The sequence below is a fragment of the Malus sylvestris genome, chromosome 2 (assembly GCF_916048215.2).
Source record: "Malus sylvestris chromosome 2, drMalSylv7.2, whole genome shotgun sequence".
Classification (NCBI taxonomy): domain Eukaryota; kingdom Viridiplantae; phylum Streptophyta; class Magnoliopsida; order Rosales; family Rosaceae; genus Malus; species Malus sylvestris.
In genome coordinates this window covers 10,672,327-10,695,039 of record NC_062261.1, presented here as the reverse complement: position 1 = coordinate 10,695,039, position 22,713 = coordinate 10,672,327, and the positions used below count along the sequence as shown (strand labels likewise).

General features: G+C 37.6%; 4 protein-coding genes across 5 annotated transcripts; all 4 read left to right on the top strand.

Annotated features, from left to right (window-relative positions):
* Window positions 1-552: 552 nt before the first annotated feature.
* On the top strand, window positions 553-3,159 carry LOC126605230 (mitogen-activated protein kinase 7). Its single transcript, XM_050272606.1, has 3 exons — window positions 553-895; window positions 1,436-1,872; window positions 2,222-3,159. The coding sequence occupies exons 2-3, from the start codon at window positions 1,450-1,452 to the stop codon at window positions 2,933-2,935; spliced, it is 1,137 nt and encodes a 378-aa protein (XP_050128563.1). The 5' UTR covers window positions 553-895; window positions 1,436-1,449; the 3' UTR covers window positions 2,936-3,159.
* A 4,054-nt stretch (window positions 3,160-7,213) lies between these two features.
* On the top strand, window positions 7,214-8,431 carry LOC126611131 (bZIP transcription factor 11-like). The gene has a single exon (XM_050279315.1). The coding sequence runs from the start codon at window positions 7,719-7,721 to the stop codon at window positions 8,190-8,192; it is 474 nt and encodes a 157-aa protein (XP_050135272.1). The 5' UTR covers window positions 7,214-7,718; the 3' UTR covers window positions 8,193-8,431.
* An 8,904-nt stretch (window positions 8,432-17,335) lies between these two features.
* LOC126611998 (cold-shock protein CS120-like) lies at window positions 17,336-18,371 on the top strand. Its single transcript, XM_050280288.1, has one exon. It carries the CDS (start codon window positions 17,383-17,385, stop codon window positions 18,151-18,153), a length of 771 nt encoding a protein of 256 aa, XP_050136245.1. The 5' UTR covers window positions 17,336-17,382; the 3' UTR covers window positions 18,154-18,371.
* A 1,632-nt stretch (window positions 18,372-20,003) lies between these two features.
* LOC126592052 (cold-shock protein CS120-like) lies at window positions 20,004-21,895 on the top strand. Of its 2 annotated transcripts, XM_050257817.1 has the most exons (3): window positions 20,004-20,396; window positions 20,873-21,199; window positions 21,341-21,895. In XM_050257817.1, the coding sequence occupies exons 1-3, from the start codon at window positions 20,172-20,174 to the stop codon at window positions 21,722-21,724; spliced, it is 936 nt and encodes a 311-aa protein (XP_050113774.1). In that variant the 5' UTR covers window positions 20,004-20,171; the 3' UTR covers window positions 21,725-21,895. The 2 variants fall into 2 exon arrangements, with proteins under 2 accessions (XP_050113774.1, XP_050113770.1); XM_050257813.1 differs by having other exon boundaries at window positions 20,873-21,895.
* The last annotated feature ends 818 nt before the right edge of the window (window positions 21,896-22,713 follow it).

The following is a 22,713-nucleotide window of genomic DNA, read 5'->3' as shown; positions in this document are numbered from 1 at the left end:
ATGGAATCCATATTTGTGCTGACGTGACTGTTACATTTGTGCCACGTGGTAAAAAAATAATATTTATTTTAATTTAATAGGTAAAATATTATTATATTTTAAATGAATAAAAAAATTAATTTTTTGTCACGTGACACAAATGTGGCTGCCACGTCAGCATAAATGTGGATTACATATTTGCCACGTCATCAGTTAACAGTTTACTTAACAGATTTTCTAACGGATGTAGGAAATTGAAATAAAATGATAAGTAAATGTATGAAATTAAAATGTTTTAAAGATGCGTAAGGGATTGAAATTAATCCAAAACCTGAGGGGGTAAAACGTAATTTACCATTACAAAAACGAGTGAAGTGTGAGATGAACTGATAAGCCAGCCGAGCTGAACCGGAGCCGTCAACCGACGGCGTGATCGTAAACTCGAGAGCATGATTTTTTAGTGTTTGATTGATTGTGCATGAAGCAACAAAAACGAGGACCGAAAGAAAGCGTTGATCTTTTAAGCTGTCGTTTTTGTGATATTATACATATACACCCACCCATTTTTGCCGTGTTGGTGTCATGGGTTTGGCTCCTTCTCCTCTCTCTCTCTCCCCCAATTCCCCCAAACCCCCCAAAACCCAAAACTAATTTGCATTTAACATTAACCCCCCCTCTCTCTCTCTCTCCTCCCTCTCTCCTCCCTCTCTCTAAGATCTCTCTCACTGATCACGACGAAATAACGAATCGTAACTCGTGATGATCTGATACCACTGTGAGCTTTTGAGCCATTTATATAAATATATATGTATTTATATATAGATAAGGGAAGATCTATTTACAAGCCAGTTACTTGTCCCCACGACCTTTGAGGATCTCTCTCTTCTCCTGTTAATGTTGCTCGCCAATTATTGAGGTTTGTTCTTCTTTCTCTTCTGGGTTTTTTTTTTTTTTTTTTTTTTTTTTTTTTGCTGTTGAATTTTGTATAAAGTTTTAGAATTTAGCTATGAATTCGTGAATTGGGTATTGGGAAAGTGAACTTGGGAGCCTTCATGTTGGTAAAAAGTAAAACTTTGGTTTCTCAGCTAGTGTTTTGATGTGATCGATATTCTACTTTAAACTAATTTAAATTCGGGGGAGGGAGTTCGAACTCGGGGAATAAGTGTGCTTCTCAGTTTCAGTTTTGAGTTTGGTTTCTTGGGTAGTTTTTTAGGGTGTGTGGAAGTTGGAGAATTTGTGGTGTGAATGGGATTGGAAAATTGCTGGGTTGAAAAGTAAAAGAAAAAGATGAAAAAATTAGGAGTTGAAAGTATAAAAGGAAGCCAAAAGTAGAAGTGAATTGTATGTAATTAAAAGTAGGAAAAAGTAGCAAGAATATTATCATAAACAGGGAATTGTAAGAAGTAATTATGTTTTATGTTATGAGGGGTTTTGAGTGATTTGGATCATTTTACAGTGGTTTGCAGGAAAATGGCAACTTTAGTTGAGCCTCCGAACGGAATTAGGCAACGGGGGAAGCATTATTACTCAATGTGGCAGACATTGTTTGAGGTTGACATCAAGTACGTACCAATCAAACCCATAGGGAGAGGGGCATATGGTGTAGTGTGCTCGTCAATCAATAGGGAAACGAATGAGAAAGTTGCAATCAAGAAGATCAATAATGTGTTTGAGAACCGCATTGATGCGTTGAGGACTCTGAGGGAGTTGAAGCTTCTTAAACATATCCGGCACGAGAATGTGATTGCTCTGAAGGATGTTATGATGCCTATCCACAGGACAAGCTTCAAGGACGTGTATTTCGTTTATGAGCTCATGGATACGGATCTTCATCAAATTATAAAGTCCTCACAACCACTTTCCAGTGACCATTGCAAATACTTTCTGTTTCAGGTACAGGCTTTCTCTTAACTTGTGTTATTTTATCTCATTAATTCTTTAAGTAGTCATCCTAATTGGTTGATGCTAATTTTGAGCTGAATTAGTTCATGGAAATGTAAACGATTCTGGAAAAGATTTAGGAACTGAATGAATAGAAAGCATGTTACCAAAGCACATTTTGACCAAGTATGAGGAGATGTTTCAGCTTCTTGCATTTTCTTATGTAGAACTTAACACTCCGGGGTTTCTATGCATTTTAAAGCTTCTAAAAGTTTGATTTGTTACCAAGCTTCAGTTAATTTGTGAGTTCTATTCTTCTTATAGTTATTCTGCTTGTGACTAATCTGATTCTGCATTGTAGTTACTTCGAGGGCTCAAGTATCTTCATTCAGCAAACATCCTTCACCGGGACTTGAAGCCTGGGAACCTGCTCATCAATGCTAACTGCGACTTGAAAATATGTGACTTTGGGTTGGCTCGAACCAGCGGAGGTAGTGGCCAGTTCATGACAGAGTATGTTGTCACTCGCTGGTATCGTGCACCGGAGCTGCTATTGTGCTGTGACAATTATGGAACATCCATTGACGTCTGGTCCGTAGGATGCATCTTTGCTGAAATTCTTGGCCGGAAGCCAATCTTCCCTGGAACTGAATGCCTCAACCAACTAAAACTAATTATCAATGTTCTTGGTAGCCAGCAGGAACCTGACCTTGCATTCATTGACAACCCAAAAGCCAGGAAGTACATCAAATCATTGCCCTATTCTAGAGGGACACATTTGTCCCGTTTATACCCTCAAGCTGATCCTTTAGCTATAGACTTGTTGCAAAGGATGCTTGTGTTTGATCCAACTAAGAGAATCTCCGTCACAGAAGCACTCCAACACCCTTACATGTCAGGGCTATACGATCCGAGATCCAATCCTCTTGCCCAGGTTCCCATCAGTCTCGACATAGATGAGAATATGGAGGAACCAATGATTAGGGAGATGATGTGGAACGAGATGCTTCACTACCATCCAGAAGCTGCTCAGATGCTTCACTATTATCCAGAAGCGTCTTTTGTGCATGCCTAGGTAAACTTTCAAAAGGCTTTCCTGTTTCTTTGTGCAATGTGTTTATTAATTATAGAAAACCTTGCATTAGAGAAACGTATTGTTGGTCTATCGTGTAACTCTGTGTATTTTTACGCTTGTTATTTGTAGTCTACGGCTATGAATCTGTATTACGGATAATGCATGTAAGACATTCCTGATTATAACCAAGGGAATTGAATAAAGACGCATCCATTTTTATTCCATTCTTCTCTTCTGTTTTCATTCTCTCTTTAGGTTTCTTTACTCAAAGGCGACCCTTGCTCAAAGCTTAGTGTATATGCAGAAGCATATGCTGGTTTACCAGAAGGCGAAAGGAATAATCGTTCCTAGAATTTCACTATATGATTTGTGTCATTTGCTTTGTACTTCTGTGGTAGGCACTAATCGGAGACTACGACTGCCCTAGAGCTATGAAAACTTGACAGAGATGTCGAGAAAGAGGAGAAATGAGGGATGAAGAACGGTGGAGTAACAGTGGTGGGAGGGAGGTCGAAGATGTCTATGAAATGCTACATAAAATGAAAAGGAAGAACTAAAACAAACTTTTAAGTTATAATTTCGAATTTCTATTTTAATCATCGTCCTTTGTTTATCCCTCATTTGTACCTCCACCCTTCTTCGTCCCTCTTTTCCTCCATGTAGTTTCTCTATCGCGAACAAAAATTGAAAACTAAAAACTATTAACGGAAACGTTATTCCTTAGAGAAGAAAACCATTATGGATGGATAGCAGAGTGGTTAAATAGCCCCTCGTTTTTGTTTAGAAATTGGTTGGTCAATGTCTACCGGAATTGAATATAAAGTTGTCTGAAAACTATTTCGTTTTTACTATTTTGTTAACAATAAAGAGGAAATATAAGAGAGAAACGATGGACGGCCAGAGGTGGAGGATAAGTGGTGGGAATGAAGTGGATATAGAAGAATACACAAAATAAAAACAAAAAACTATGTCTATTATATTTTCTCTTGTTTTTATTTCCTATATTCTTCTCCTTTATTCCTTGAACCTTCACTCACCATTCTTCATTTCTATATGCATTCTCTCTTATGTAGTGCTATCCACACTCTTTTTTACTTTTTACACTCGTTTTAATTTCCGGTCATCGAATTGGATGAATTGAAGAAAATAAAAAAAACAAAAATTAACAATGAGTATTTAAGAAGTAAAAATATAGCATCACCCTATTTCTAAAGCTGCTGCATGGATATGCTGCCTTTTTAAATTTATTTTGGCAAACAAACTAGGGAAACATCCACCATATATATTTATATCCTACTATATACACACAAAAAAAATTAAAAACATGACACTCAAAAGTGCACTTGAAAGGAAAAAGAGCACACAAGTTGAGACCCAAGGAAAGAGACCTCCACAGAAGAAGTTGATGAGCATGGATATTTATGTCTGCCAACTTTTCTTCTCAACCCCTAACTTCCCACCACTCACTGACCTCTGCTCTGCCCACCGCTTGCCTGCCTGGTTTCCTCCCCCTTCTTTTTTCAATGACACTAGGGGCCAGGCCCTCCAAGGCAACTTGCAATACCATATCCTTTTTTCATAGAAAACTTTAATGAAAAAATTTCGGTATTGTTCATTTTAACGAAAAATAAGGTCCAAAAAAGACTTCAAATATGCCCTGAGTTGCTTATGATTTCATTGGCTTTTAGATTCGGTAGCGATTTTGGTACTGTCAGTTTAGCTTCTCACACTATAAATGATTTGTTTTATGCATGAGTCTTTCAAAAGTATGATTTTTCATGTACTTTTTGCTATCTCATGCTTTTAGCATAATATTTATAATGTTAGCATGAAAATTGATATTAAAATATGAGATGTCAGAGATTCTATAGAGAGTCTCATTTTGAAAGTCTCCTTGGCATTTCACTTGTTTCAGAATTTTTCTATACAGAAAAGAACAGTGCCATGCACGCTAAATTTATAGGAATATTTGTGCTCAACGCTCTAAATTTTGGTGTATACTCAACATACACTTAATCATTTGTCGCGTGTCCTTTCAATTAACCTTGATTAATTTTTTTCAAAATTGAAAAAGTAACATTTATTGTGAACATTAACTAGAGTTAGGTGAAAAGATACATGACAACTGATTAAGTGTATAGTGAGCATACAACATAGTTATGGCATTGAGCAAAAATGCCACCCTAAATTTATGGGACAATTTTTTCTCACTATCATAGTGTATGCTCACCATACACTTAATCATCTGTCACGTGTCATTTCACTTACTTTAGTTACTTTCACATTAATTTTTTTTTTAATTTTGAAAAAAAAAATTAATCAAGGCCAAATAAAAGGACACGTGGTAGATTATTAACTGTAAAATAAGCATACACCATAGTTTATAATGGAGGAGAAAAATGCCCCCTTTAAATTTGTAGTGTGAAAGTCAACAGGCTGGTTTGGTATTGCTGTACTTTGAAAAAAAAAACTGCTTCTGCTATGTTGTGAGAATAAACTCATTTTTGCTGCTTCGGATTTTTAGCTTTTTTTACTCAAAACTATGAAAATAAATTATTTTTAAATATTTAACAAACATCTTTTTTAGCTCTGCTTTTTTTTATACGCATTTTTATAAAAAAAACACTAGTACTTACTATTGCCTTTTGTTCAGTGTTGAATATGAAAAGTGTGCTTGGGGAAAAGTAACTGGAGCTGGCATCTTTAAATGAAAGATTACCTAAATCTTAAGCACATGGCATACAAAAAGTGGAATATCCTCTCTCTCTCTCTCTCTCTCTCTTCCTCCCCACCATATATATATATATATATATATATGTATGTATGTATGTATGTATGTATGTATGTGAGCGTATAACAAGTTAAATGGGGTAGACCTCAATTACCAATAAAAGTTGAGGAAGGGTCCAATAAATCATATGTGTTTTCCAAATTCAAAAGTTCAAAGTCCTAAGGAGATTATTGTTTATAGAACAAACAAAATTGGTCACCTAAAATCTTAAATATCTAAAACATGCAATTCATGCTCAAATAAAATTACAAACATCAAACATGAGAATTGACTGAAAACCAAAACCATCAAGATTTTAATTAGAAGCTTCTAGTGCCCTCGAGCACGGCATATTCAAAAGTAATTTGAGCATTCCTCGAGGGCACGAGAACAGCTTGACAAGGACTCGAGTGGCTATATTTTTTTTGACTTTTTCTTTTTATGAAACGCATCTCCATCGCTGGGCAGCCAATGACCACTGGTTTTGGGGCCTAACCTGTGAAAGACGTTACCCTTCGTATTATTGATTAATTGGATGGGGAAAAAGATTCTCGTCGGATCCTTTTTTTGAGGATTTAAAGATTTTGTAATTGTGATCGTTCATCGTATATTATATGGTTAGAAATTATTTTAAAATTAAATATAAATAGTATTTAACAAAAACTGATCGCACATTATACGATGAACAATCACGATCACGGAATCTCTAGAAAAAAAAGATCCGACAATGATCATTTTCCATTGTAAGGGACCATCTCTCAGAATTCTGACCACATGCGCATGCCCATGTACTGTTGGTGTTGGGATTCAACAAGAACAGCAAGTCAGAACTATGTTAGCACAAGACTCTTGTGCGACTTTTGGTTGGTGTAACCTAATTTTGCAACACTTGTCCACTATATGATGGATTCTTGAGGGAAAAAAATATCATCTTATGTTAAAAACATAAAAACATGTTCATTTTTTATTTTTAATATCAAATTTAAAGATGAGTGATCATGCATTTTTTAATCATTTGGTAATCACAATTCGTCTATTTTTATTATGCAAAGATTTACGATTCATAGCTGCTTCAAGGAAATGCTTACATGTTATAACTTATATTGTTACATAATAATTTAGGCTTAATTGTAACAATAATCCATAATTATAGCATTGGTTAAAGAAAGTATTTCTCAAGTTATATATCAATATATAATTCAGGGATGATTGTTACATAATCTTAAGATGAGATGAGAGACACAGTTTCTCTTAATACGTTTCAGTTTACAAGTTTATCCTAACCATTTCATACTGAATGTGTGGTACAAAAATCGGTGGAAAATATTGACTCTTTGGAGAATACATATCCGATATGCAACTGTGAACTTTTCAAATACTGAGGACTTGGCCATTAAGAGTCACATTCTATGTTATTGCTTTTTCCTCATAATTATATTATATGAGACAATCAGACATGTTCTTAAATTGTTTTTGGTAGTTTATATATTTTAGGTGGGCATTGCTGGCCTATATATTCAACCCTCCACCACTCTTCAAAACCTCCTCTCCATTATCTTTCCTGCCTACCCCAAGAATTTGATCTCTTTCTCTCTCTTCTCTCTCCTCTCCTGGTTCTGAACGCCTTGTGTCTGCTTCAAATTTCATAACCTCTCTCCCGGTTCTGAAAACCTTGTTTCTGCTTCAAAGTTCATAACATTTGTTCTTCTTCTTTGTCTCCAATGCTTAATATACAAACCTACAGATTTAATCATGTTTCCGGTACTCAGTGAAATCCTGCTCTCTGGGTGTATGATAAACTCCACCCTCCTTCGCAGAACCCACCTTGTCCAATCCTTCTCTGTTGTTTTCCTCTACTGGTTTTACAACATTTTATAAACAATTTTTACTTTTTTCTTAATTATTTTTTAAATCTAGCATCTGCGTTCTTCAAATAATAACTCTTTAACTTTCTTGGGTAAGAGAAAAGTTTAGATTTTTTTGGTTTTTTATAAGCATATAAGTATTTCACACATGGCTTCTTCAAGTGGGGTTTCTTCAGAGTCAAGCAAGCTCCAAAACTCAGGATCTGATGAAGATCTTAACCAAGTCATGGACCAGAGAAAGCGCAAAAGAATGCTGTCCAACCGGGAATCGGCACGTCGATCCCGGATGCGAAAACAGGAGCATCTGACTGATCTGACGGCTCAGATTGGTCTCCTGACAAGGGATAACAACCAGATCATCACATCCATGAACGTGACCAACCAGCTTTACATGAAGCTCGAGGCAGAAAACTCAGTCCTCAGAGCTCAGATGGATGAGCTCACAAACAGATTGCAGTCTCTCAATGATATTATGGATTGTATTAATTCAAGCAAATGGATCTATGAGGAAGAAGATAATCATAATATTATTGGTGGAGGTGATGGGTTTCTGAACCCATGGGGTACTGGCTTTTTGAATAATCAACCAATCATGGCCTCTGCAGACATGTTTATGTGCTAAACTCAGTCGGGTTAATCATGGATTAAGTGAGAGATTAGTGAAATTAATTGAGGTGTAAGTTTTAACTACTTAGAACATCCATGGCTTTTGTAAATTTGTTCGTACAATGATTGATGGGTAGGTCATGGGTTGTTGTTTTACTGTTGAACATGTAAGGATGTGTAAGCGATACTTCCGTTTTCCTTTTGGCTTCTGTGTTTGTTGCCAATTTATTTAATAAAATACTTCTTGTTTGTATACATTTTGCTTCTTTTTTTTTTTAGGCAATACATTTTTTATTTAAATTTCCCGTGTCAATAATGTTGGCATATACTTTATTTTATTTTCTTAGAAATTAAAAATGTTGGCATATTGTGTGCTGGAATTTTGTGTGGTTTTCAAAGTTGGAACTTGGATGATAAAGGTTAGACAAATTTAGTGGACTCTAAAGTTTTTATTTTTATTTTTTTTATATTTTTTAAGAAGCTCTTTAGATATATCAATGGACATTAATTTTATAAAAATAGGCCATGATTAAAACACAAATCTAGGTTAGTTCTATCCCCACACTCAGTTTTATTTTTCATACATCCTTCCCAATTTTCGGTCATTTGACCGAATGAATTGAAGAATATCAATAGAAAAAATGAATAAGTGTATGTGGAATGAAAAAATGGATGTGCTAATAACACTATCCTTTTTCTTAAAAAAAAATAGCACTATCCTTAATCTAAACTATATTAAATAGAACATGTTTATCAACTAAAAATCAATAAAATTACTGTTATACCATTTTATACATAATTGAACGAAAATATTAGAAAATAAAAAATATGAGTATTAAAGTAACTTCGAAACAATTAAGTTTTTGCTGTTTTTCTCCTTCTCCCACTAACACATAACCATAGTTTTACTTCTCCACTTTCTTTCTCTCACTTCCTACATTTCTATTTATTAATTTTAATTTTATTCAAATTCCTTTTTAAATTGTCTTTTTTTTTTTAACAAATGGTATTATCTACGTTGAAGGACTGTAGGAATGGGCTAAGCATCACAATAGACAAGCAATAATGTGGTTCAAATTCACATTTTTAGCGAAAATCAAACCTAAGACCTCTCATATATTTAAACGCACACAAAATGGGTGGCTTTTATCCAGTCATTTTATATGAAGAATAAAATATAATATTTAAGGATACCCTACAGTCAATAGTTAACAAGTCCTCACATGTCCCATGAACTATTCTCTTTTAAAAAGCAAAAAATGGTCATGTTAGAAGATAAAATTGAAAGTTTATCAAGCAGGAATCACATTTTTATTTTATCAGGCCATGAGAAATGAAACAAAAATGTCACATTGACCAAAGTCTTAATATTAAAGTCAGAGAAGATGTGCCATAATTTAGTTAATTATCAGCTAGCTATAGTTAATTATCAGACTCCCAGTTAATTACCAGCTAGCTAACTACTAGTATACTATTACAAGCATGTTATTGTTGGTTGGATATCTTAGTTGCGTTAAGAAAGTAATATTTTGATGTATTCGAAACACAGCTATGCGATGTTATTGTTGTACTTGAATTGTAAATAAGTGTCTCTATTTATTATTAATTTATTCTAGAAATGGAACATATGAATCCTACAACACATCCTTATTATAACATATAAAATTATACACCACATAATTTGTCTTTCTAATAACCATAAAAATTTATCGTATTAAGAACACTAGCTATTTACCATATTATGTTCCTTCTCTACATATCGCTTGAACAAAACAAAACAAGATATGATAAAACAAACTTCATTAAAGACAGGAAAAATTACAAATGCGGTAGATGGACTAAAGTTCAAACAAAACACAAAACCATTAAAAAAACAAAAAGGGATAAAAGAGTAAAAAGGCTCAAGTAAAATGAGAGTTACAACTTAAGATCCAACGGGAGGCCCACAAGAACTTAGGCCCAAAATGAGAGCTACACCTTTGTTTCGAAGTGAATCTTTCCACATTTGCCCAAAATTCTCGGCATGCTAGTTCAGCAGTGGACTATGAGTGTAAGGTCTTGTGTTAAGATTGAGTTCAACACTTTGAGATCTAGTTCATGATTATGGGTTGGAAAGAGGATCGAAAGCAAGAAAGAGGATCGAAAGCAAAGGAGAGGAAGGAAAAGCACGACTAGTGTCACATTCTAGACCGGCTCCGCCGTAGCATGATATTGTCCGTTTTGGGCCCCGACCATGCCCTCACAGATTTGTTTCTGGGAACTCACGCGAGAACTTCCCAGCGGGTCACCCATCTTGGGAATGCTCTCATCCGAATTTGCTTAACTTCGGAGTTCTAATGGAACCCAAAGCTAGTGAGTTCCCAAAATGCATCGTGCTATAGGAGGTGGGCATGTACATATAAGGCACATCACCCCCTCTCCGTTGGTCGATGTGGGATGTTACAATCCACCCTCTTAGGGGCTTGATGTCCTCGTCGGCACACTCGCACCGAACAACATAGTGACTCTAATGCCATTCTGTCACATCCCAAATCGGCTCCGCCGTAGCACGATATTGTCCGCTTTGGGCCCCGACCACGCCCTCACGGTTTTGTTTCTAGGAACTCACGTGAGAACTTCCCAGTGGGTCACCCATCCTGGGAATGCTCTCATCCGAACTCGCTTAACTTCGAAGTTCCGATGGAACCCAAAGCCAATGAGTTCCCAAAATGCCTCGTGCTATAAAAGGTGGGCATGTACATATAAGGCATATCACCCATCTCCGTTGATCGATGTGGGATGTTACAGTGGATCTTTCAGATCAAATTATGTAGAATTGTGGTGTGACATCCCACATCGCCCAGGGGAGTGATCCTTAAATGTATATTCTCATCCCTACCTAGCACAAGGCCTTTTGGGAGCTCACTGACTTCAGGTTCCGTAGGAACTCCGAAGTTAAGCAAGAAAGATTTGTCACATTCCGGCCTGGGCCCCCACCACATCCCAGGCATGACTCCACCGTAGCAAGATATTGTTCACTTTGGGCCCCGACCACACCCTCACGGTTTTGTTTTTTGGAACTCACACGAGAACTTCCCAGTGGGTCACCCATCCTGGGATTTCTCTCGAGCGAACTCGCTTAACTTCTGAGTTATGATGGAACCCGAAGCCAGTAAGTTCCCAAAATGCCTCGTGCTAGGTAGGGATGAGAATATACATTTAAGGATCACTCTCCTGGGCGATTTGGGATGTCACAATCCACCCCCCTTAGGGGCCCGACGTCCTCGTCGGCACACTTCTGACCAGGGATTGGCTCTGATACCATTTGTCACATCCCGGCTTGGGTCCACCACATCCCGGACCCGACGTCCTCGTCGACACACTTCCGGCTAGGGATTGGCTCTGATACCATTTGTCACATTCTGGCCCGGGCTCCCACCACATCCCGGGCATGACTCCGTCGTAGCAAGATATTGTCCGCTTTGGGCCCCAACCACGCCCTCACGGTTTTATTTTTTGGAACTCACACGAGAACTTCTCGGTGGGTCACATATCCTGAGATTGCTTTCGCGCAAACGATTGAATTCGTTTATGGAACCTAAAATTTCAATGACAGAGATGGGTTCGTTTTAGAGTTATCAAAGATTGTGAAAGATGGGATCACATTCCCATTGCTGATTGATCTTTGCGCAAAGGCTAGTTTGCCTGCACCACCGAGCCTTATGCGCCTTCCACCGGAGATCAAAATGAAGATTCTAGAGCCATTGGTTGGTGTTAACATTGCCAAGGTGGGTTGTGTTTGTAATGAGCTGCAAAATCTTGGTAATAATGATGAGTTGTGGAAGCAGAAGTACGCTGATGAGTTCGGTAATGGTAATGGAGGAGAAGGAACCGGAGGTGAAGGAACAGTGACTAATTGGAAGTTTAGATTTGTTGGAAATTGGGAGACTAGGAAGCAACAAATGAAAGCAGTAGTGACGTGGAGATCATTTGAGAGGCCTTATTTCAACCGTATCAGGAGGAACCCTAACCCGTTTGTACCTCCAAGGATTGGTGGAATAATTGGTAGAGATTATGACCGTTTTCCACTCTTTGGTGCAATTGATCCTGCTGGACAAGCACACCCTCTTCTACAACAACCTCGAATATCTGGTATGCGGTGTAATTTTTCACCCAATTGCGATCTGGGAGGGTTCAATATCTGATCTGGGCGCTTGGAAGTTGCTGGAACTGAAGCTGCAGGTTCATGTTTCGTATGCATAGTATATATAATAAGCATCTTGTTTAATCTCCAGCTAGTATTAAGACCAAGTTATTGTAAATTTTAGCTTTTTTTTTTTCTTCTTGTTGATGTGAAATGTGTACATCGTTGTTGCTTATGTTGATTACAGTTGCATTTTGGATATAATCGAGAAGGAGGCCAGAGCACTCCCAGGATAAGTGACCCACTGGGAAATTGCTCGTGAGTTCCCAAAAACAAAACCGTGAGGGAATGGTAAGCCCAAAGCAGACAATATCGTGTTACGGTAGTGGAACGGGCTCGGGAAGTGGTCCGCCCCGGGCTGGGATATGACAAATGGTATCAGAGCCAATCCCTGGTCGGAAGTGTGCCGACGAGGACATCGGGCCCGGGCCGGGATGTGACATGTGGACCCTACTGTTGATTAAGAGTTGACTTTTGGTCAATATGAATTCGGTAATGGATAAAAGAATGAATTGTGAACTACGAAAGACTTGATCCCGCTCAAGGGTACGTAAGCAGTCTAACAGTGTTAGATGCAGCCTTAAATAATCAAGAATTAGGGGGGTGTATTCAATTGAGAATTTGAGAGATTTTAATGGATTTATAAATCCATGGATTTTTATGGAGTTTAATTGATTTGTAGAGATTCTATATAAAATTTTAATTCAATTCCCTCGAAATCTCATCGGGAGAGGTGAGATTTGTGGATGCTTAAAATACATTATGAAATTTCTCTAATTCCCTCTAATTCTTCAACTTTCTCAAATTCTTTAAAATCAATTTCTAATTGAATACACCTAGAATGTTATGAACTTTTTTAAAATCCTAATTAAATACACCCGGATTTCTAAGGATTTTAATAAACTATCTTAAAATTCTAATTGAATACACCTTGAATTTCAGAGAATCACATAAAACCCTGATTGAATACCCCTAGATTCATTAAAAGAATTAAAATCCCTCAAATTCCCAATTGAATACACCCCCTTAATCTTTAGAATGGAAATTAACATAAGAAAAGAAAATGGTGATAAATTGAGAATATAATCATATGTCTTGGTTAGAGAATTCTGGAATTAAATCATGGGTGGAATTAAGGCATTTAATTAAAGAATCACGATTAATGGTAGTTAAATAAACAAGAGTTTAATTGGGCCCATCATTGAAATTATTTCCCGAAAATATATATTTCGGGAGCAGGACGTTACAGACAGAGGAGATGGAGGAAGGAAAACTAAAAAACAAAAGGCAGTGCAAACCGACGAAAAATGCTAGGGATGTGGCGAAAAATGCCTAAGAAGGAGCATGAAGCTCAAATCTGAGATAAGCTCAAGAATAAATAGAGACCAAGCTAAAAAAGTTTGGGAAGGAAAAATGAAAAGATAGAAAAAGGGAAGAAGAGAAAGAGGGAAGTAGGAGAAAAGGGAGGGGGTTGCTGTCGGCACCCAAGCTAAAAAGGTTTAGGGCCTGCGACTATGACTTTTCCTTTGTGTTTTCAGCGAGAGAGAATGGAGAGCTTCTTTTTATTTTTTTATTTTTTTCAATATGAATAAATAAGGCTTGTGAAGTTAGAAGTAAATAGTATTTGAATACAAGTGGATAAACGCTTAAAAAAATTTCTTGCACTTCTATAATAACATATGACATACCATTCATATTCTAAATATATTGTAAAATCTCGCTATCCATGGGGCCCAGCCAAGGCAATAGTTGCCGCCCACTACATCATTTGGAAAAGAAAGGCTAAGCATGATAATTAGTTATTCTTAATTGATAGGTTGATAAGAGCATGTGGCCAACCAATTATGACACCAATGCTCACATGAGCAAGAAAGTTTTAATTATAATAAGCGAAATCCAAAGCGTGTTTAGGGTTTTTTTAATTCTCGATTAAGATTAGGCTTTGATCATCTTTGGAGTACCTAATAAATTAATTATTGGCTTGACATGCCTTTCTTTTTTTCTTCTTTCCTCTTTTGAGTGAGGACTTGTCTTCAACTAGATTTTACCTAGTTTATTGCCTTCCAAAGGGACGTCATGTATAGTGCACATTTGTTTTTTACATTGGAACGAGTTGAAACCTATACTTTATTTTTGGGTAAGTCTTCGATAATTCAGATTACTGGGCTGTCTGGTTTTATATCAATTAGACTGGCAATTAAGTAAAAATAATATATCATACAATCATAAATGTTAATTTTTCGTACTAATGAGTAGTTCATATATTGAAAAAAAAAAATTGTGTATTTTGATCTTAACCAATTAATTACTTTACTCTTGCTCAATTCTAACCCATTACTTCACTCTCGCTCGCCACTTAAGTTGACCATCGCGGCTTATATATTAAAAATCTTTGGATGCAAGGAAACACTGACATCCTCTTCAATAAATTGATAAGTAATCAACTCCTATGGTGATTATGATTCTACTTTGGAAAAGAGATGGATGGTGTCATTTCCTTGTTTTAGGTGCCAAAAATGTGGAAATCGGATCCTCTTTGTGAGATTCCAAAGATCTGTGAATCATATCTGTTCATCATATATCGTACGGTTAGAAATCATTTTAAATATTTTTATTAAAAATTAAATACAAACACTACCTGACAAAAACTGACCACACGATGTATGATGAACGGACATGATTTACGGATCCCTATGATCCTCACCAAAAGAATCCAGAGAGGATCTTGTTGGAAAAATGTGAACCGAACCACTAAAAAAAAAGTGATTTATGCACTCTCGTATTTATTTTTAATATGAATAATGTTAGGAAGACTAAAATTTTAAAACAAATTTGCAAATCAAATGATGTGTTATTAATAGGAAATAAGTATATTAATCAACACTTAAGTAATAATTCAATCATCAACATCCACATCATTTGGTTTATAAATTTGGTCTCTCTAGTATTATCCTTTTAATATTTAGATTGAACCAATCAAAACAGAATCAAACAAAAAAAATAAACTTAGAGCACTTGAGTACGAAGAAAAAGAGTGTAAAAATTATTTTCACACTCAAAATTGGACCAGAGATTGAATTTGAAACTTCCTAACATATATAAGTTATAATTTCAAAAACCATTTGTTTGTTCATATTCCCTTTTAATGGAATAGGGTCCTATTCGGATCCTCTTAGTGAAGATCCTAAGGAACACTTCATCATGTCCGTTCATCTGTCATCATGTGACCATAAATCTATTTGATTTTTTTTATTTAAAATTGAACAAAAACAGTACCTAAAGAAAATTGGCCGCACGATGTATGATGAACGGATACGATAAAGGGATCCCGAGAGGATCTTCATACCCTTTTAATAACATTTTTTTTAGTGCATCAATATAGTTTTACACTAAGGACAGGAAATAACATTAATCCAGAAAGCAAAACAACCTCCAAGTATACTCCCCTAAAGGCTGTGAAGGGGTATCCCAAACATCGTAAAATTAAGCTTCCAAAACTGCAAGAGGCCACTGAATACTATGATCTGGTGATTTTCTTCTTCACTTAAAAGTGAGATGTCTTAGATTCGAATCTCATGAATTCGATACCAAATTAGACTGCTCATTGTGTGACTTAGCCGAACTCTCCTTTCTCTTAGTATAAAAATATTGACGTACTAAAAAAAACTGCAAGAGGAAGACCTGTACGGATGGGAAATGCTACCAGTTCCCTAGAAGAAGCTCTGAAGCTTGTAAAAAAGGAGGAAAAAAATGAACAGAAAAATATGCATCTACCGTCTTCGTATTCAAGCCAGATGAAGGTCCAGATTAGGGTCTGCTCATCTTGTTGGAACACCCAAAACTTTGGGCAACCGCAGCATCGTATGATGTATCCCATACCTTAATATTCAATCATATACCAAAATTAGCAATCGGGATCCACCGTAGAAGAGCCGCCTTTCAAAATAATTTTGACGGATGTGACTGTATGAGGTAAAGTGAATAAAAATTAAGAAAAACTAATGAAAAGGGTTTGAAAACTTTGAGTTTTAACGATAAGGACAAAATAAAGGGTAAAGTGAATAGTAGCAGGTTTGACTTTTTAGTGTAAAAATATGGCTTTTCGTTAAAGTGAATAATACCGTGGACTTTTCGTTAAAACTTCCTAAAAATTAATCTTTGAAGAGATTAATAAGTAACACATTTTGAATTGTGAGAATAAAGTTGATTTTCGAGAGTTGTGGGCGTAAATAAGCCTTAAAAATTCATCTTTCGTATCACGTAGCAGATTTTCCGAATCCACTCAACAAATGGTGATCAGCCCAATATCACTATGCCACAGACAAGGCCTATTGGACCCGTATGTGGGCTACCACAACTTGCTGAAATTGGGCCGGTTCAGTAGTGCTTACGAACCAATGGAAAATATCTATTGACGTGGGACCCGATAAACGATAAAATCCTCGGCACCTATCCAGTTACTAAAGTCGGTAAAAATAAGATCAAGATTAACCAAATACCAACACGTGTCGAAATCTGACACGTCTCACCATCCCAGTTTCAAGAGATATTTTTTAGTATGACTGGCAGACAAAATAATACATCACGTGTCATTTTACATATGGTATGACATGTGTGTTAAAATGTTAATAATTTAAAAAATAAAATTTCTCATCACTTACATAAAAAAACGTAATGTACCGTCCGTGTTCATGTAACAATAAAAATTTCCCCAGTTTCAATACACGACGGATTTTGATGTACGGATGTAAGCTAGTCCCCAACTATCGCATATGGACGCGGTGGAACCGTCACGAGCCTTCAGCTTGACGACAAAAGAATGGATCTTATTTTGTTCGACTCTAACACACTACACGTGTCGTCATAAAAACTGCCAGGTGTCCTCAGCTGCTAACGTGGCATGAAGGCATGGATTTACTCTAGTGCATAACATGCTTTTCTACGCGGTTTGCCTATATAAGCATCCGCAGCTGAGATCAAATTAGTCGGAAATATTTCATCAAATTGCAATCAGTTTGAAACAATGGCGCACTATCAGAACCAACACGGTGCAACACCCCAAGAAACAGACCAGTTTGGAAACCCAATTCAACATGGCACTACCGGAGCCACTGGCTTCGGTACCGCCACAACCGGGTACGGGACTACTAACGATACGTACACAGGAGGCCAGCAGCAACAGAAAAGAGGGATGATGGACAAGATCAAAGACAAGATTCCAGGGACTGGTGGGGCACGTAGGGCTGACGACCACTACTCATCGCATGCCCATACCGGTATTGGCACGACTGGAACTGGGTACGGGACTACTGCCGCCCCCTCCACCGGAGGGGAGTACCGTGAAAGGGGGTTGATGGACAAGATCAAGGACAAGATTCCAGGGACTGGGGGCCGTACGGACCATCCTACACCTTACGGTGGGACAACCTACACCGGAGAGCACCAGCATGAGGGGATTGCGGACAAGATCAAGGACAAGATTCCGGGGACTGGGCATAGGGATGATGCCTACTCATCACATACGACCTCCACCACCGCACCATACGGTGGAACCACCGGACAGCACCACTCCACCACCGGACAGCACCACTCCACCACAGCACCATACGGTGGAACCACCGGACAGCACCACTCCACCACCGGACAGCACCACTCCACCACAGCACCATACGGTGGAACCACCGGACAGCACCACTCCACCACCACACCATACGGTGGAACCACCGGACAGCACCATGAAAAGAAGGGCATCATGGACAAAATCAAAGAAAAACTTCCCGGTGGACACCACTAAATACAAATATACGCATATCTGTGAATTCGTATATTTGAATTATAGGGCCTGTCAGTTGTTTTAATATGCTAATAATCGGTGCTTGGCGTGACTGTGTGAACTTTTTTCTTACGTGCACGAGTGAGCCGCGAGCGGTTCGCAGTGTCGTTTGTGTTTTTGTAGTATGTACTTTGTATGTCGTTTTATCAGTGGAGCAATTACATTCTGGTTTCTGTTTAGGCGTTCTTTGATTGAAAATCTTACTGTACCAAAAGATAAGTTAAATAAACATCCAATTCTATAAATTTTACTACGCCTCCACTGAAATGGAGCATAATCTAGAGGAGGGATAATCATTCTCCGGCAAAGTCGAAACTCATAAAATATCATTAAATTCCATACAAGGGATACATCTCCAGCAAAGTCAATATTTTTTTTATAATTTTGATGGCAAGACTTCCTTTATGTATAGGTCGGGCACGGTAATCGTAAGCAACCTCTTCAAAGATATAGCGCAAATTAATGTGTATAACCTATTAGATGTAGAGAGTATCACCTCTGTTTATGGTTTAATCAAATCCATTTTTAGGTAGTAGTTCTATTCTAATTACAATTAAAAATTGCTTTCTTATAGACTACATGCGATAAAAACGAAGATGGTTCGAATCAATCTTAATCTAACAGTGATCATCATTCATCATAGAGGACTTTGTAATCCACGCTTAAATGTAGACAGTAGAGAGTGAAAATTGAAGAAGGGTATATTCAAGAGAAATAGTTCTAGCAAGTAAAATGGACGAGCTACTTTCGAATGAATAGTAATTTGCTTGAAAAATAATTCTATTTAAAACACATTTGCGTCAAAGAAAATGCTAAGGAGATATCTTTGTATAATCTTGTGTATTACATAATGTAACAAGTGATCGAACATGTCAAGTTAATTAATTAATTTTATTTAATATGTGATACATAATATAAAAAGGTGGTCTTTCTAACATTACACTTGAAATTAATTTTTAACATTATTTGTTTTTCAACAAATCATATTATCTACACTAAAAGTGAGAGTACAGACTTAACCTTGGACTAGTAATAATATGGTTCAAATTCGTTATTTTATGAAAATTAAACTTTAGACCTTTCATATATAAATAAAATAAAATTCCAATAAATCGTAATATTATGTGACCTACTTTTATTTTGAAGTGTAGAAAATTTGTGTGTAGCAGAAGATTTAAAGGTGTGGAGTTTGTCGACATTCTTTTTATTAATGTCTGGGTTGTTCTAATCAAAAGAAAAATTAAAACGACAATATAACTTATAGGGTAATATCTTAGAGAAACTACATTTAGAAATAAAATTTACAAATTAAATAATATGTCACGAATAAAAAATAAACACATTTATTAATATTTAAATAATAAATATTATTAATTTTCATATTATTTAATTTCCACACTTTTTCTATAATTTTAGTCTCTATAAGATTATCCTTTTAACTTATAGCATGTCGGTAAGACCTAGAAGATCTACAAGTTTATGACCAGTAGATATACCAAATTACCAACCAGTCAATAAGACCTAGGCTAAAACCAATAGATACTACCCACGTGGGAGCTAGCTAGTGGAACAAGTACAGAGGGCACGTGTCACCAATCCCATGGTCACCAGGGGAGCAGGTATTCGTATCGTTTTCTTTTTTATTGTTCAAAGTTCAAACAGGTATTCATCTCTCTTTATCCATATGCCCCCACCCCCCACCCCCCACCCAAAAAGCAACAAAATATCTTGCCGACGTTAATTTTCACTTGTCATCATTTTCCCAGCAGTGCCATGTCTCCAAGTTGTTAAAATGCCTTACGCTCACCGCTATATCTGCATGCCTTGCTGGTGCAAATCAGTTGTCTATATAAACCAACCAACCCAACTCCTAATCAAACACATCATCCCAAGCAAATCACTAATACTCTCACTGCAATTGTTGTATTAGTCGCAAAACATTGTTACTACAGTTAATCTGTTTGTTGTTCTTTTGAAAAATGGCGAATTATGGTTCAACACCCGAAAAAACTAACGAGAACTACGGGAACCCGACTTATAACGGTAGTGCAGGAGCCGGTAGGACCGACGAGTTAGGGAACGTGGTTCAACACGGTCGGACTGATACTGGCTACGGGACTGCTCATGCCAAGCCTGGTGATGAAGTGATTGTTGGACGTCATGGCGGCCCTGCCGTACTTCAGCGCTCCGGAAGCTCTAGCTCTGTAAGTTCTCCTCTTTTCACCTCTATATAAATGTAGTTCTAAGTTAATTCATTAGATGCATGAGATATGCTACAAATCTATGCGTACTATGAATAAACTTTTCTTGTAAGAGGTACTTATGTTGCTAGAAAAATCAAAGAAGTAATAATTTTCTATTGTCAAATTTAACATTTTTGCAAGAAAAATTGCGCGCACCAACGATGGGCTCATTAGTGATCTAAATTAATAACATATTACAAATTCGTATCTTGAAGAATATTGTTCGGAAAATTAGTGTATTTTATTCCCTTGTTAGATTTATGCATCTCTGCGCATTTTGTTTTTTCAATTATCAACACGATCAATGTTTCAAATTCAAATATTACATCAACATGTTATCTTACCAGATGGAACAATTTCTTAGGGTTATAAGTATGATATGTGCATTATATTTACATATATTTTTTGTAACAAGGTCTAACATTCTATTATTGTAGTCTGAAGATGATGGGCTAGGTGGAAGAAGGAAGAAGGGACTAAAAGAAAAGATAAAGGAGAAGCTACCAGGTGGTGGTAACAAAGATGACCAGTACACTCATGGAACGCAGACCACTACACCTTACGGCGGTGGGACGACCTACACAGGTGAAGGAGAGCACCACCAGAAAAGGGGTGTGATGGACAAGGTAAAGGAGAAGCTGCCAGGCGGTGGTAACAAGGATGACCAGTACTCTCATGGAACGCAGACCGCTACACCTTATGGTGGTGGGACCACCTATGCAGGAGAAGGAGAGCGCGACCAGAAGAAGGGTGTGATGGACAAGGTGAAGGAGCAGCTGCCAGGCGGTGCTAGCAAGGATGACCAGTACTCGCATGCAAAGCCGACCACCGGTGCACATTACGGCGGTGGGACCACCTATGCAGGAGAAGGAGAGCACCACCAGAAAAAGGGTGTGACGGACAAGGTAAAGGAGAAGCTGCCAGGCGGTGCTAGCAAGGATGACCAGTACTTGCATGCAAAGCCGACCACCGGTGCACAGTACGGCGGTGGGACCACCTATGCAGGAGAAGGCGAGCACCACCAGGAGAAGGGTGTAATGGACAAGATAAAGGATAAGCTGCCATTTGGTGGCAGCAAGGATGGCGAAGGAGAGCGCCACCAGGAGAAGGGTATGATGGACAAGACAAAGGAGAAGCTGCCAGGTGGGCATAAGGATAACCAGTATTCTCATGACACGTCAACTACTGCTGCAACTTATGGTGGGACAGCGAACATAGGAGAGCACCAGGAAAAGAAAGGCATAATGGAGAAGGTCAAAGAGAAGCTTCCTGGCGGCCACAAGAAGTAGATCATCATCTTTACTCGTGTAACTTTGTGTCTGGTGTATAATAAGGGAGTGCCTGGTGTGACCTCAGCTGTGTGATACGCAGTCGTCCAGCACTGTCTTTTATGTATTCTGTTAAACATGTAACTTTGTGTTTCGTTCCCTTTGTATGAATAATATATTTGTGTGCGCTAATTTCTGGGAGCTGTATTATGCTAAGTGAAATTTAATGATTCGGTACGTATGACGTAACTTTAGTAAAACCGAAATAGCTATAAGCAAAAAATAAAAATTTGATATACTCTGAACATTAATAATCCTAATTGAAATCATCTAGATAGAAATTGAAATCATCTGAACCTCCATTAAAAATCCTAATTGAAATAAGAGACGTAGTGATAGTGAATTAGCGAAGATTTATGGTAGGGAGAGTGAAGAGAGAGACATGCGTCCTCCTCCTGACCCGAGCCCCCAATTTGAAACCCTAAGCCCCAATTCGAAACCCTAACCTTAATTCGAAATCCCAAACACAGAGAATCACTTGAGAGAACCAGAGGTGGGGATGAAGTCGTGAGATGTGGTGGTTGCTGGAGTGGAGACAGTTCGTCAGAGTGAGATTGTTAAACGGTGGGTGGCTGCTGAGCTTCGAATCCGAGAAGGAGAAAGAGTCTGAGACTAAGTGAAGGCATATGAGAAAGGCAAAATGAAATGAGAGAGAGTAGGATGTCAGCTCGGTTTTAGATTGAGTGGAAGGAAGGGTGGTTTCGGTTTTGAAGTGAGTAGGGGTGGTTTCTGGGTTGTAGAGAGAGAGAGAGAGAGAGACAATACGAGAGAGAAGATATGGAAAATAAGTGAAAGATAAAGGGTTAGGTGGTTTATGGGTTGTAGAGAGAGAATACGAGAAAAATGACTGATGAGACAGAAAATAAGAGAGAGACAGACATAGTTCTGTATAGAAAACAAGCACCCATGACCCATTCATCCTACTTCACCACACCACACACCCATCCTAC